This window comes from Watersipora subatra, chromosome 6 (genome assembly GCF_963576615.1).
Source record: "Watersipora subatra chromosome 6, tzWatSuba1.1, whole genome shotgun sequence".
Classification (NCBI taxonomy): Eukaryota; Metazoa; Bryozoa; class Gymnolaemata; order Cheilostomatida; family Watersiporidae; genus Watersipora; species Watersipora subatra.
The window spans coordinates 382,873-398,776 of NC_088713.1; the positions used below are offsets into that span (position 1 = coordinate 382,873).

At 34.6% G+C, this 15,904-nt stretch overlaps 1 protein-coding gene across 9 annotated transcripts in view; it reads right to left on the minus strand.

Moving 5' to 3' along the window:
• Window positions 1-229: 229 nt before the first annotated feature.
• The window catches only part of LOC137398625 (synaptotagmin-7-like), a 41,884-nt gene continuing 26,209 nt past the window's right edge, over window positions 230-15,904 (minus strand). For 5 of the 9 annotated variants that reach the window (XM_068084794.1, XM_068084796.1, XM_068084793.1 and 2 more), the window contains 7 exons: window positions 13,426-13,479; window positions 9,064-9,272; window positions 8,378-8,510; window positions 7,135-7,278; window positions 5,709-5,881; window positions 1,836-1,950; window positions 230-1,084 (listed from right to left, as the gene is read on the minus strand). In XM_068084794.1, coding sequence (XP_067940895.1) covers window positions 744-1,084; window positions 1,836-1,950; window positions 5,709-5,881; window positions 7,135-7,278; window positions 8,378-8,510; window positions 9,064-9,272; window positions 13,426-13,479 — 1,169 coding nt within the window. In that variant the 3' untranslated portion in view covers window positions 230-743. The remainder of the gene's footprint in view (window positions 1,085-1,835; window positions 1,951-5,708; window positions 5,882-7,134; window positions 7,279-8,377; window positions 8,511-9,063; window positions 9,273-13,425; window positions 13,480-15,904) is intronic. The other 4 variants (XM_068084799.1, XM_068084801.1, XM_068084800.1 and 1 more) reach the window with 4 other exon arrangements.

The window sequence follows — 15,904 nt, forward strand, 5'->3', positions numbered from 1 at the left end:
CAATGGTGGCTGGTGCTTTTGTTTAATACCCTGCCATTGGTTATATTTCTGCGGTGAAAACCAATAAGAGCAACTGTTACTTGTAGTGAGTTAGTTGCGCAAGAGTTCATAACACAAACCGCAGGCTGAGTTGCAAATGGAATAAATAAAATGCTAAAACACCCAAAAACTTCAAAGATATTGTAGCTGCTTGTGAAATAGAAGCTCGCATTCTGGTTATGTTGTGAAATTTTATTGTTCTTTGCTAAAATAACTAATAGAACAATGCTAGACAATAATTCCTGCCCTATTTTCACTAGTTGGACTATGTGCTACACTCTATAAAAATATCTACGTGTATTCATATGTTTGGCAAGACAGACCTGGAATATGAACAGCAGGTAAACTCAACATAAAGGCAATAATAATATAAGACTGTAACGTTAGGTCATATGCTAATCCATATAAACATTAGTAAAACACACAACAGCTGCAGTTGAACTGCTTCAATATGATTGTTTACATATCAAAGCAAAGAATTGGAGAAAATAATATATTTTCCTGTTGCGGAACTGTACTAAAGTTGAGCTTGCCCGCTATTATCAGCTGATTGCTCCACAAAGCTTTGAAGACTGCTGTACTGATGGGAGGCTAAAATTCCTGCTACCTATTTACCGTACGCAGTATACCAATAACTAGTTTATTGAACTTGAGATCTCATTGGATGGAATTCTACAGCTATCAAGTTGCGCTCGGCTAGCTAGTTAAGTCCGTGAGTCCGTTGACTTTTTGCCTACACTCCTCAGCTGGTGCCACCATTCTAGGCTCGTTGTTAAAGCCGGGCTTTCCTGTACCTCTTTCCAATGTTCGACCTCTTTTTGTTCTCCATTGGGACTTATAATAACCCTACCAATAACCTCTGTAGAACTGAGCCTAACTTTGCAGACATCAAGTATAAAATTGATGTCTTCGAGTTTGTGTGCAGGACCGAGTTGTACCGTCAGAGCTTGGTTGAAAGAAGGATTAATTGAAAGCTTCACGTGGTCAGTCTTTTTCTTTTTCATTCGCTGTCCAAGGTGAGTTATGGTCGCTTTTACCATCAGACCTATCAAAGTACAATCTCTCAATTAGTTCCTGGAAGTCAGAAATAAAAAGATTTGTCTCAGAAAAACACAATTTCGTTTCAATTATTCAGTGATGAGATGCTGTCTGACTAAACTCTCGGAACCGACTTAGGTGTCTATGGTACTCACTCAACAGAAAACATCACTTTCTGTTTCTCCCGACAAATTAGAGTTGCATCTTCATGATACAATCAAAACCTCAACTTATGATCGTCTCAACAATTACACTTTCAAGCAAACGGTATAAAACTTGAGCTCAGACTTGGCTCTACGCCTGAGGTAACTTCTAACATGAGGTTTAGAAGTTTTTAACAGTTTCATAAATGATAGTAAAGAGGCATTTGAAATCCAAAAATAAATGACCGAAGGTGGCCAAATAAAATAAAGTATATAAGTGAAATTATTTTAAATCACGCTTAGTTTGAGTTAATGTAAGTCATTGTTAATTAATGTCTCTCTGCGGCGACACCTACTACATGTAGTTGTTAGCCTTCTTTCTGTCTTCACGGTAAAGTAACAATAGAAAAATATTTTTACTGATTATTGTTGGTTTCTCTATTGATTTAGTTTTTAATATTTATTTCCTCCCAGAGTTTTACGATATACCTTTAATTTTATTTGATGTATCGTGACTTGCGCACTTACCATAAGGATACATTTAAATATACATTTGCTTCAAAAGCAGATTGTGGAATCAACTAACTTTGTGTGTGGAAGTTTAATTGTACTTACCGAGCACAGAAATCTCATCTTCTATGTGTAAGTCTTTAGCCTTAGCTACTACGATGGTCACGCAATCTCTGGTTTTGTTGCTGTTTATAGAGAAGAGCAGTTCTCCCACATAGTCCTGCAACAGTTTGACCACAGTCACAAAATGAATCACGATCGACTATGGTTTTATCTCAACTAGTTGATGACAAAATTTCACAAAAATTAAGTAAAATTTATTATAAAGTGTCGGTATGTTTCCATTATTTGAGATTGTTTTTGACGCTTGAAGTGATCAAATTGCCAGGACATTACAAGTTTAAAATCATTAAAACTTGATCAAGACTGAAACTGTAGGATCAAGCAAAAGTGCTTTTTTATAATGTCTGAAGTTGCAGAGGCTGGCAGCATTAAGACGCATAATGTTACAGCTTCAACACAATAGCCAACATCGCCTATCACAGCGATAACAGCTAGTGATGTCATTTTGCACATATTTTTATTCTGGACATTTTAATAGTGATGAAATTTTGTCAACTTTAATTTTGAAGTATCTTGGTAGTCAGTTTTCTTCAAGAATCTAAACCGATTTTAAAAGAAAAAAAAAATTGACTTTATGTGTGATTATTTTGGTAAAATCTATTAAAATTTTGTGTAAGTCCAGTCTTTAATGCTAGAACAATGTTTTTCATTCAGGAGAAGCCCTAATCCAATGGTTTACTAGTTTACAGGATGCATGAGATTGTTGAATCAGAGTAAAGAATAGTGAAAGGTGACAGTATCGCTCATCACTATACACCTTTATACTATTTATTATAAACATGAGCTGTTGAAATGGCTTTAGCAGTAAATGAGTAAGCAACTATCAGATATAAATGGGAGCCCCTTGAAAAGAATTTTGCTAAAACATTCGCAAAATTACTGAGTTGCTAAAACAAAGCGGAGTAGTTTTTACTTTTTTATTTTTGATGACTTAGTTTTTTTGTTCAAAGTTAGTTTATATAATTATTTATAAACTGTACATTATAATCTATTTATATATCTACGTTTATATAACACAGGTATGATGTGTGAACAGACAAATTCAAAAGTGAAAGTGTTCACTGTCACAAGAAGAGATATATTTTTAAATAGATTTCAAAGAATATCTTTAAACTGTTTGTGCTATCTAGTAATTCTAACAAGAATTTCCTCGAGTATCAGTAATTAACTCCTCTTACCAAAAGCCTCGTAGCGCAGCTTGGCAAAGCATTAAATGCTTTGCCAAGCTGCGCTACGAGGCTTTTGGTATAAACTTTATATATGGCCAAGAGTGGCTTGGCGTGGCTTCAGTAGGCTTTATACGAAGCATTTCTATTTGGTGAGCAGTTAATTAATTACCCTATTGTATGCATGCATCAACAAAAAAACAGCTATATGCAGGCATTTATATTTAGTCAATATAATGTTATATTTTTAGCCAATAGAATACAGTATACACTCCTATAACATATACCTCCTATAGCATAAATTTCAGATAATGAAAAAATTTAATGAGAAGTTTTTATTTCCTACTGCATAAAAGATTTCATATAATGTAAAGTGCCAAGTCGGGCGTGTTTTCAAATTCGATTTTAATGTTAGTTTATCTTGCCGCACTTGCGGCAAAAGAAACTGCAGTGTTTTGCAGTGTTTTATATAACTTTCGCAATATTCTAGTATGTGGTAATATATCGTTAAATGTGTCAACAGAAAGGAAAATAGGGTAGCTGCTCAATTGTTCATAAATACAAAGGCGATCGATTGGTGCATGTGTCACAGCGTCGGGTCTACCAATCTGAATGTGACGACTTGAAGTATTGTCAAAAGTTATCTTATATCCTAAACTTGACCTGGATACAGATAAATCATGGCTAGGTAAAACAGCTTTTTATAATAAAAATATTTTGTTGTTTTACTTTATTGTACACAAACACAATATTTGTTATTAGTCTTTGCAGAATATACTTTGTCGTTTAGAAAAAAACAAGAACATTGTTGTAAATGAATGTCGAAAATGTGTAGTCCTCCATCAAACTTATTGTGAAATTACCACAATAATCGTCTATAAAACCAGTGATATTGATCATAAAAAGGATAAAAGTTGTTGATGCAAACCAATAGTGCTACAGTTACGGTAAAGCACACAAATTAAAAGAGTTACGTCAAGTTTTTCCTTTTGCATAGACAAAAGTGTGAGTCTAAAAAGATCTTGGAACAAATTAGGCAATTTACATGTATTTTACTGTCCTTATAACATAAGTGCTCTATAGCGTAAACGTTCCTTGAACCGATTATTTACGTTGTAGGAGCGCCTACTGTATATGTTTAACAATTATCTTGAGCCTAGTTTTACTTTGCAAAAACTTTATTTTCATTGAAAGTTTTTCATAGCAATGACTAATCATGTCAGGTACAAAGGTTTTACTAAGTTTAGATTTATGGAGTATTAGCGATTTTTATTAAAGAATAGTTCTACTGAAGGTGATTCATTTACTTTAGCAGTGATAAAATGATATTGATAAATTGCATGATTTAGACATGCGATTTATAACTCAGAAATTCAGACTTTATCACTTTTATAACGTTCAAAAGTTATGTCAATATATATGCACCCTTGTCAAATATTAGGTTTTACCTATGTAATTGTGTGCTGGTAAAGAAAGTAAATTGGTAGCCAAAAGTTAAATTTTGAACCTCGTAAGGTTTTTGAACTAGTTTTTAAAAGCTGAAAGACTTTTAGAGTTATCTTCTTATGTACACAAATTCCTATACATTACATGATATTAACACTTTTTAGAGTACATTCCTCAATGTTTTCTGCTGTATTAATATTGTGTCTGCTGTTTGAGCCGTAATTGTAACACACCGTACTCTCTGTATATTGTATTATATATGTACGTAATGTACATGGCCATAAATTAATTTCAGGTGTAGTTAGCCTCGCATGACTGCCTATATTTTTGATTGAGATAATTAAAACAAGGAATATGACAGACAGAGCTGTTTGTTGAGATGATCAACAAGTCACTAAGGTTTTTCTGGAGAGCTAATAGAGCCAAGGACGGATGGTAAAATTTATTAACAGATGCTTGCAAAACTTGGAACAGGTTTCCATAAAAGATGGAAACATAAATACCGTCATATAAAAATACAGTGAATGATACATCGTAAACTCTCAGCTATCAACTAAAATTTCTGTGGTGTTGTATGTTAGTTAGAAGTTACTAGTACGCTTGATAGTCCAGGGCATCATGAGAGATTGTAATGAGTAGTTAGTAAATGAATAATAACAAAGTGGCAAGTGGCAGTGATTAGAGAGCTGGATGATAATGTAAGTCGGAGCACTTGGGTTTGATTCCAGTGCAGGGTAATTTTTATCATAGGACTTTCAGCATGGCTTCAAACAGAGAGACGAACGGGCACTACTATTATTATAGTAAAAACTAGGTGAACGCCCGGCTTTACACGGTTATTAAAAACAGCTTATAATCAGTGGCAGGTAAAGTAGTAGCAATTGGCTAATTTGAGTAAGCTAGTATTTGTATTGCTAATCTGATTCATGAAAACCAATAGATCAAGCTTTAGTGACGTTACGGATAGCGCAGAGTGCTATGCGTACTTTAACCCAAATAGTGTCTCATATTGTTCAATGAATCTATTGCATCTCACGAGGTCTAATGGGTTGGCTTCTCGCTTTGGGAACAGGAGGTTCCAAGATCAAATCTTGTATAATGAGAATTTGCATTGCTGGATTTTACCCAGCTATAGCCGGACAGACGAATGATAAACAAATAGATTATCAGTTAGGCAACATACAGTACCAACTGTTGACTAACTGACTGACTAATTGAACAACTAACTGTTGACTCAACCCACCTTATCATGTACATGTCTTTCTGAACAGCACATTTCTATAGGTTTTTGTAAAGAGAACATTTCATCTTCTGGAATGGTATTTAAGCGCACATGAACAACTCCCACTTGTTCTGTCTTGACAAATGGATCAAAGTCATGGAGTTCACAGACAAGTTTCTTTTCCAGAAGCTTCTCTACAAAAAGTAAATGCCTGAGTTACTTTCTATGTCTGTTTTATATATTCTACCAATGTTCTAGATTTGTCTCACTCTGATATTTTGTCTCTATACCTCTATGGCTTCTAGCATATCCCTACAGTCTTAGCTTCATCAGCTCACAAAATGATTCTAAAGCCTGGTTTCCATATACGCTACAAACAACAGCGACAGCGCTGCTAGGTATCAGCAATGAAATGTAAACCTACACACTGAGTACCTTCGGTAATTGCCGACGGTTAGCGTGAAAATTTAACACTGTTCACACTTTGCGAAGAGCTGCAGGCAAAACCTCCCAAAATGCACTGTACAAGTGAATGTTAGCATTATCGAAACGGCATGGCCAGCAAAAATTTCTATGGGATTATTAGGGATGCAGCTTTATGTAAACAGAAGCCACCAAACCTAGCGTCGCAAGTGTTTTGCTGCGCAAGATTACTGCCGGTGTCTTGCAATAGATATGAAAACCAGGCTTAAAATGGTTTTTTTAAAACTAGAGGTGCCAGCAATAGGTTTTTTAAAACATACCTTTTGCTGTTTTCCTATTTTGTTCTTGGGTGGTTTAACAATCTATTTACATTTTTTTTTGTCAATTTCCTTTTTAAAACTTAAGGTTCTTACAAAATGTTCGTATTTTATCTAATAGACGGACCATACATTGGTAACCGAAAGTGCAATATGACCGTCTGTCTCACATTCAAAGCAACATTTCTTCAGATTTTAGTCTGATCCTTGTTCTTAAGTAAGCAACTGGGTGCAAATTCTTAAGCATTTATTTACATCCTATCAAAGGGCATGTCTAATCATACTGCAAGATGAAATATTTCTTGCAACAAAAGCTGGAAAAAAGTAGGAAATTTTGAGACGAAAGCTTAAATTTTGGCTGATTGCTATGACAGCATGACTTTACAGTTAAGCAAATTAACATAGATGTATGCATAAAAAACTAAGTTTTTCATGCATACATCTATTTTCAGTTGAAAGCCTTTTAAATGCTCATTCTGAGGAAGCTAGCTACGCCATGTCAGTCTTTGGAGCATAACCTTTGACACATCTGAATTAGAAAGTTCAAATAACAACCACAATAATAAAAACGGGCTTTCTGGAAATGCTAAAAGGTCAAAACCAATAATCTGCACAAAATTCCATAAAATATTTGCTAGCTCAAATATTATTAGTCATTTAGGCTGTTTAATATACTGCTTGTACTTAGCAAGTGATAACGTTACTACCTCCAACTTCAAAAAGAAACGTTTCTTCTATAATTGGATGTTGCGCATTTTCTGAATGCTTTGTGTGACGGGTGGCTGAGTGTGATTCTGTCACAAAAACTGTGAAGTACGGCATTTTCAGCTGAATCTCTGCATTTGGAAAACCTGAAAAATATTGATATTACATGAGCCACCATAATGCATTATTACTTTTGTTACAAGTCAACTAGTTACAGGAATTACTGCGATCAATTAAACCAGTTCAAATCTAGCCTAGCTATTCAACTAGGAAGTACTTATAGTTGAGCCAAGGTAAAGGTTATCTCTGGTATTGTAATTACACTTTGTAGTTGTGTCCTCCTGATCTAAATATAATATAATATCAGTATTTTTATGGTGCTTTAGCCAAATGTTTGACTGATCAAATAAATATTACAGTATATTGGCACATATATTAATTAAATATTATAATACCTAAACTCAGTTAACATCTCTTAGCAAAACAGAGATCGAGTCAAATGATTGAGTTTTTTTTCTGTTGAAATAAACTTTAGTCATTCTAACAGTTTCATAAAATGAAACATTCAAAATATTTAGAATATTTAGTGTAAAAGATGAGATTCCAAAGCTGATGCGATAGGAAAAACATATCTGACAGCTACAAGTTTATCTCATGTCAAAGAGAAGTTTTCATTTTGGCTTTTGTTCAACAAAAAAAAAATGCTTGCAGTGTAACAAACTGACTCCGACATTTTACCTGATATCATCAAGTTGAACTCGATACATTTTATAACACAAAACAAAAGAATTAGATACTTTTAATTTTGCTTTTTATTCTTTTTTCAAAAAGCAATTTGCGGTCAAACCATAAAAACTTGTTTAATCTCTTGCAGTATCCATAACAGAGTTTCATATACTGCACATGGATAACTTTTTTAATTCTTCAGGCAAGACAACTCCCTGATACTTGTCTATAGCTGTCTCATTCTGCCAACCACAGTTAATAGCCAGGTGTTAAAAACTAGAAGCATTTTAACCTCTACTAGCCTTACTGTAACAACTCATCATAATCAGCTAAGATCATAATCAGCTAAGAGCATAATATGTGAATTTTAAATTTTGTTAGTGATTTTATTTAGTGATAGGAGTTGCCTTTCCAACTAAAAGTATGATAGCTTCTGCTTGCTAGTATGTTTGCACTGTGCATACAACTGAAGTAAATTCTAATATTTTAATCAAGAAACCTGTAAGCCTGAAAACTCACCTGCAAAGTCAGCCTTGTGTAGGGTGACTTTAAGGAGCCCCGTATCTGTATTAAGGTAAGTGGACATGAAAAGTACTCCTATTGGTTCAGCTATGTCTATGCTGATCTCTTCCTTTATTGTAGGTGCTCGATCCTGTGGCATAGACATAGACATATCAAAGAAACATTAGATCCATAGAACTCAAATATATATCAGTCACGTTATAACAGAAAAACAAAAGTTTTTTGTATATTAGCCAAAATTACAGTCATATAACATCATACGCATATACATAACATAATACCCATATAACCGTTATATTGTATCATACTTTTATAACAGTCATATAGTATCATACACATATACCAGTCATATTACATCATAAACATATAGTAGTCATATTACATACACATATAACAGTTATATTCTATCATACTCATATAACAGTCATATTAAATCTTACACATATATTAGTCATATAACATCATACAAATATATCAGTCATAAAACGTCAGACACACATACAAAAGTCATATTACACTCTACACATATAATAGTCATATTGCATCATAGCTATAACAGTCATATAAAACCATACACATATAAGTGCTATAACAGTCATTTTACATCATAGAAATATAACAGTCATAGATCACCATACACATATAACAGTCATATTACATTGTACACATATTTAAACACAAACCAGGGCTTTGTAAAACTCTGGATTAAGGTTTGTTGCATCGATAGAATCCTGCATGCTGCTCCTTCGTCGAGCATGGCGAGCCTGCGCTGCCGGGCTAGCGCTGTCCCCAACTGCTAAAGGAAGAGTGAATGATTGTTCATCTATGTCAGCAACAGTCGAACCATATGGAGCAGAACGAGTGGCTGAGAGCTTTGCGTGTCCCATTACTTCTGCAGCACACATGATAATACTCAAAGACAATTGGATTTGATTCAAGACTATATCCTGTCAAAACATGCTGCATGTTTACTACCACAACGACTAGCATGTCTGGTGCAGGGAGTATGAAGATGATTTCTAATAGATTAATGAGGTTTATGTATCGATCATCTAGCATTGGAAAAAGGAAGACCTACGCATCTAAGGCCAGGGTCAAACTTCATTGCCATAATATAGCTAATTTGCTACTGCTGATTTTGTTTACGATATGAACGTAAAACTGCTATTAAATTTACTTCTATCATGCTGACGATATGGAAGTACTATTGTTAGACTAAAGTGATCATTAGCTTTCTCATGTTAACCTCTGTTAACACTATCATTAGCATAGGTAATACAGCTAATGTTAATACTTTTGCTAAGATTGTAAATTTGTCTTTGTTAACACTACACCATTTTGTTAACACACCTACTGTTAACACTATGACCACCTTTGTTATTACACCTACAGTTACAACTATTTCCCTTTTATGTTAATACATATACTTTTAACACCATCACCACATTTAGTAGTACATATAATGTTAACACCATCACCACATTTGTTAATACATCTACTGTTAACACCATTGCCAATATTGTTAATAAATCTACTGTAAACAACATCACTACATTTAGTAATACATATACTGTTAACACTATTGCAAATACTGCTAATACATCCACTGTAAACACCATCACCACATTTGTTAATACATCTACTGTTAACACTATCATCAATATAATTAATACATCTACTGTTAGCAATACCCTTTCATTGCTAATAAGCCAACAGTTAACTTTGATATTACCATACAAAGAGCTGTTGCCATTTGGGTTTGTACAGCTAGCAAAATTTATCATTTGATCACAAATTCCTATCAAATGATTTTGTTATTTCAAAGTGAATCATGACATAAGATAACCTAATCTACACAGTTGGTAGCTAGTGTACTGCTTTCCAAAGGATTCCCATCATTTAATGGCCTATTTAATGGCTGATAATAGTCATATACATGACCTAGATATACACGTTAGCTTGATTGTGAATAGAGAATTTATGAATTTAGGACAGACACTGTACAAAGAGCTTTTGATGAAGTCTTTCCTTTTAAGAGAAGAATTCTTGCGTTAAGCTGGGTGCCAGCAGTATATCTGTTTGTTGCAAAAATTGAACAGAGCAGCATTACTATATATAGACATCTAGGTGTAGTTAGCTAGCTCTATTTGGTAGGAAATGTGAAAATATTTGTAGCTACTTGTTTAGCAAAAGCTATTAAGTGTGACAGTTTCAGTAGAGTTGCTGTTTGGTTTAAAGGAGCACAGGCCAAAGGTGGAGTTACCCACTAGAATGGAAAATGTTTAGACATTACAGTCTACAATTATAGCTATGCAAACTATGACAGCTCATGATTAGATACCCTAGTCCAGGCGAACTAGCGTAGGTAAACCACTATTTCTATAGCGATTAATGTAAGCTTTGAGGAGAGAATAGCTCTTCCAATAGAGCTACGTACCAACTAAAATGCTGACTATTACCGTAAATCCTCGTTAATAAGCCGCCTCCATGTACAGGCCACATCCCAACTTTAAAAATGGTTTTATGACTTACTGGTATACAAGTAGCATCCACCGTTTTTCTATTCATTTAAAAAACTTTGGTTAACTTAGCCATTTGAAGTATTCGCTAACTCTGTCCTTCTGTCTGTCATCAAAGGCATGCAATGGCGGATGAAATGCCAATCAACTAACGAGCAATCTCACTTTTGCGAAGAACATGTTACGACTTTGGCGAACTACAGTAAACCAGTACCAAATCGGCACGCACGGTTTTAATTCATATCATCGAGAATACCATAATACAACTTTTACAAACAATGTAACTTTTGTAAACGTTGCTTTTGGAAACTACAAACTGAAATGCTGCAGCATTCTGCAAAGTCAAGTGCTGAAAAATGTATTGACAGTGACCATGGCAAATGACGCCATTGCGGGAATACAAGTAAAGTGCTGAACAAATTATTTTTAATGTTCGCACATTCTAAAATATACGTTAACCTCGAACGCGGTGAAAAGTTTACAGGTATAATTTTCAGACTGTATGTAAAGTCACACACCAAAATTGTAAGTTCATAAACGCAGCTTATACACGAGGATTTACAGTGTATGACGGTCTATCATCTACTTATCTAACCAAAACCATGATGGGGTATGTAACTTATCCATGGGCAGCTTACGTGATTGTAAAGCAACTTTGAAGAGTTATCCTTTGAGAAAAGAACAACTCTCATGCTAAAGAAAGTAAGAAATGCGAATATTTCTGTTTCAATGAGTTGAGAGACTGAGTGGCTGTTATAGGTGAGTTGTATTTATTTTGAATGCCTCTAAATTACTGTCTGCTGTCAGCATTGTTAGTGTTGCTAAGGCTACTGTTAACACAAACACCACCATTGTTAGTAAAGCTACTGTTAACACAAACACCATAATTGTTAGTAAAAAAACTGTTAACTCTAACACGAGCATTGTTTATAAAGCCACTGTTAACACTCACACCACCCTTGTTAATAAAGCTCCTGTTAACACTAGCACCACGACTGGTAATAAAGCTACTGTTAACACCAACAACATATTTGTTAATAAGGCTACCGTTAACATATAAATCTGTTAAAGAATGATAAAGAACATATTCTAGTCACTAACATTTCTAAGAGGTTTTGAGAAACAGTAGGTTCCCAGCTGTACTGACTTGGAACTACAGTAAATTCCCAACTAGACTTATGCCTTTAAAGGATGACTTGCAACAAAATTCACATTACAATTATTTGGTATCAAAAAGTTCACCATGTCGTACTCTGCTGTGTTGTAGGTGAAAAGTATGTGGAAATGTGATTACAAGCTCTTAAAAGTTCAAAACCGAACAGCTAATCGCAGCCATCACGAAAACGCCGTAGGTTGGAATCCCTTTATTTTGATGATGTACTCAACTCAACGGGGTATTGTCTTGACATGTGACGTTATCACGTGAAATAAAAGGCCAATAAAAGGCTTAATATAAAACTTCTCGTAGCACTAGTTTATGACAAATACTTAGGGTTCTACTGGAAAGCCCTTATAAAATATAGATGCTCACTACATTACAGTTTTCTTGCAGCTTGGTCCAACCATCTAGTCGTAATCTGATCATGTGACCCATACGTTCTGGCAAATAACATGAACAATTCTTGCAGCATTTTTCCACTATCACAGATGACCAACAGGCTCATCATGTTTATCAGAGGATGATATGCACTCCTTCGAGCTAAGGTTAAAAAATTGAACTAGTTTTTAGGCTGTTTTGAGATATCAGTGCTCAAAGTGACAGCATTACAATAATGATGAGATAGACGCATAAGAACAATAAACATGGTTTTATTGAATACGGGAAGTATATTTGTAAAAATACTTCGATGAACAAAGTTTCATTAAAATGTCAACAGAACCACATCGTGTTCAACTACGTTCCATTTTAGCCATTTTGGAGAGGGATTCCAACCTATGCCGTTTTCGTGATGGCTGCGATTAACTGTTTGTTTTTGAGCTTTCAAGAGCTTGTAATCACATTTCTACATAGTTTGCACCTACAACACAACAAAGTAAGACATGGTGAATCTTTTAATACTAAATAACTGTAACGGGATTTCGTTGCTAGTCAACCTTTAAGCCAAAGTATCTTAAGTTCCCTACTATACTGATGAATTTAAGCTACAGTAAATTCCCAACTAACTTATGAACTTTAGCCACAATAAGTTCCCACCCATACCTATGACATTGAACTACAGTAAGTTCTCAGATGCACCAATGACTTTAAACTACAGTAATTTTCCAGCTATACCAATGACTTGAGCTTCAGTATATTCCCAACTATACTACTGACTTCAGACTACATAAATTTCTCCGTTATATCTTAGCCTCTAAGGGTATTAAAATATGTCCCTCCCCTGCTCCACAAGAAAGAATAGCTGCAGTGCACTACGAGAGAGTCAGCTCTCAACTATGTGAAGGCCACTAGGAAGGCAGCAGGTGATTAATAGCCTAAGGTAATAACATGCAAGTAGCTACTAGCGATACTACCATATATACAATCACCTGCTCTCTCTAAAATGGGCTGCATGATTGACAGGCTGCGAACCTGTTGCTGCTCTGCCAATGAAGAAAAAAAAAGTGAGACAACTACACCATACAAAAAATTCAGAACGCTCTAAAACATGGCCGATTTCTAAATAATTCCAATACATTTAATTGCCTGTATTGTTTGTTACGAAGGCATCAGAGAGCCATTTTATAATACTAAGCTACGGGTAGACATATGGCGCACCTCAATTGAGCTGAGGATTTGGTTTGAACCGAGGCTTAAAATAAGTCAAGTTGCCAACCAAAGTCAACACTAATTGTAATTAGCTGAATGTACAATAAGAAAAACAATAGCTAACAAAAATAACACCTGTTGCAAACTGAAGTGTCTGATATACACAGGATATTGTTTTTGGCCACTAAAATCCTTAAAGTTTGCTGTTTCAAACGAGTTTACAAAATGAAATATAACATGTAAGTCACAATTTAGGTCAAAGTGTAGTAAGTCTAAACTTCCATGAGCTGAGCTGTGAAGCGGAGAATTTTTCAAGATGAATACGATATTAGTAGATTTTCTAAGAATGTAATGATATTTTTTATCCTTTGCAATTTCTTTTATGTTTGAAGTGATCTGACTGTCAGAATGTTTCAAGATTAAAGTCGATAAAACTCGACTGTGGTTAAAAAGTCCAAGTCAAGTGAAAGTGCAATTAGGATGTCTACAGTTGCAAGAGAGACCAACAGAATAAATTTGTGTAACATTGCGACTTGAAATCATCGATATCAACTGTCAACTAACAACTAACGGCATCATCTTTTACATATTTGTCCTTTGAGAATTTTAACTGGGGTCAAGTTTTGTTTATTTTAATTTTGAAACATCCTGACAGTCAAATCACAGAAAACTTAAAAAGCAACTGCAAATGATAAAAACCGGTATTTTCTGATGACGTCTATTAGATTGCTGTGCAAGTTCATCTTTAAGTGCAGCTTCTGCAACTGTTTTAGATCTGAGGGGACTGCATTCTTCAAAAAATGCTGATAACAGAGAATTGGCAGGATTTTCAAAACAAAAGTAATAACAGGAGGTTAAGCTACGACCACATGTGCCGATTTTTATGTTGTTTTTGACCGAAATCATGAAATGAACGGAAAACGCAGAATTATTTGCCGAAATTCACAGAATTGTCAAAGCTGTGCATGCACACCGAAATTGTCGGTGAAACGCTTTTTATTGGCTAAACAAATTATTAGCGATCTTGATTGTAGCAGCTTTTGCAATTTATATAGTCCGAGACAAATATCACGGCACACAATAAAAGTAAAAATGCAATTCAACATAGTACATACAATGCAACTGCCTAAATTGGACACTATGGCTACAAAGCATTTCTTTTTAACATCAAAAATTTTTTTTAGAAGCCAAAGTTCCATTGTAGGAAGCGTTTCCATCTTTAGCGTAATCAAGTCAATTGCATCGTACTCACAATGGCAAACTGCATTAATAATTTTCTTGCGTGTCACCTTATCTGCCTCGGACTATTATTATAAATTGCAAAAACTGCTAAAATTGTGCTTGCTAATAGTTTGTCTATCCAATTAAAAACGTTTCGTCGACGATCTTTGTGTGCGTGCACAGCTCTGACAATTCTGAGAATTTCAGCTAAATAATTATGTGTTTTTCGTTCAATTCATGACTTTGGTAAAAAACAATGAAAAAATTGGCACATGTGGCCGTACCATTAGGCTGTGAGCTGCTGGTAAGTACGATCACGTATGTCAACTCTTTGGAGGCAGAGGTGTCTGCTGCATGAGCAATTCAAGAATAAAAAATACACCAAACTTATAACATATGGTTTTTCTACTGTTAGCCAAGTAACATATATTGCAGATGGCTGGCAGCGTAGAAACTGGAAGAACACATATATATATATATATATATATATATATATATATATATAGTACTTTATTGGCAATAATTTCATTTCACAAATAGAAATGTTTTTCAGATTAGGCCATACAACAATAGTAAAACAACAAAAAAAGGGAAAAAAGCAACAGTTAGCCATTACAATTGAATAAATAGTCTGACAAATAGTGTTTAAAATGCCTTTCTCTGCTAAGAGAACGGATATTTGGTGGGAGATTGTTAAAGCAGCTGGCAATGACATTTTCAAAATGATTGTTTGTGATTGTATGCAATTTGTTCATATCACGTAAGTTGAAATGAGTTAAGAACCTGTAATTGTCATGTAAAAAACGAGGACACAAACCATGAAAAATCTTGAAACATTGAATTGAAGTTAAATTGAGCATAGATTAAATGCTGAGAAATTAATTGTCAGCAGTCTAAATTGCGATACCTTATATAATTTCCAATAGTTATAACCAATCAAAAGAGTAGAGTACAACATGAAAAACTGTGTATGTCAAATGGTACAAGGCTTCTGATCCTAATGACAAACATATTACAAGTTGAACAGACAACTCCAGT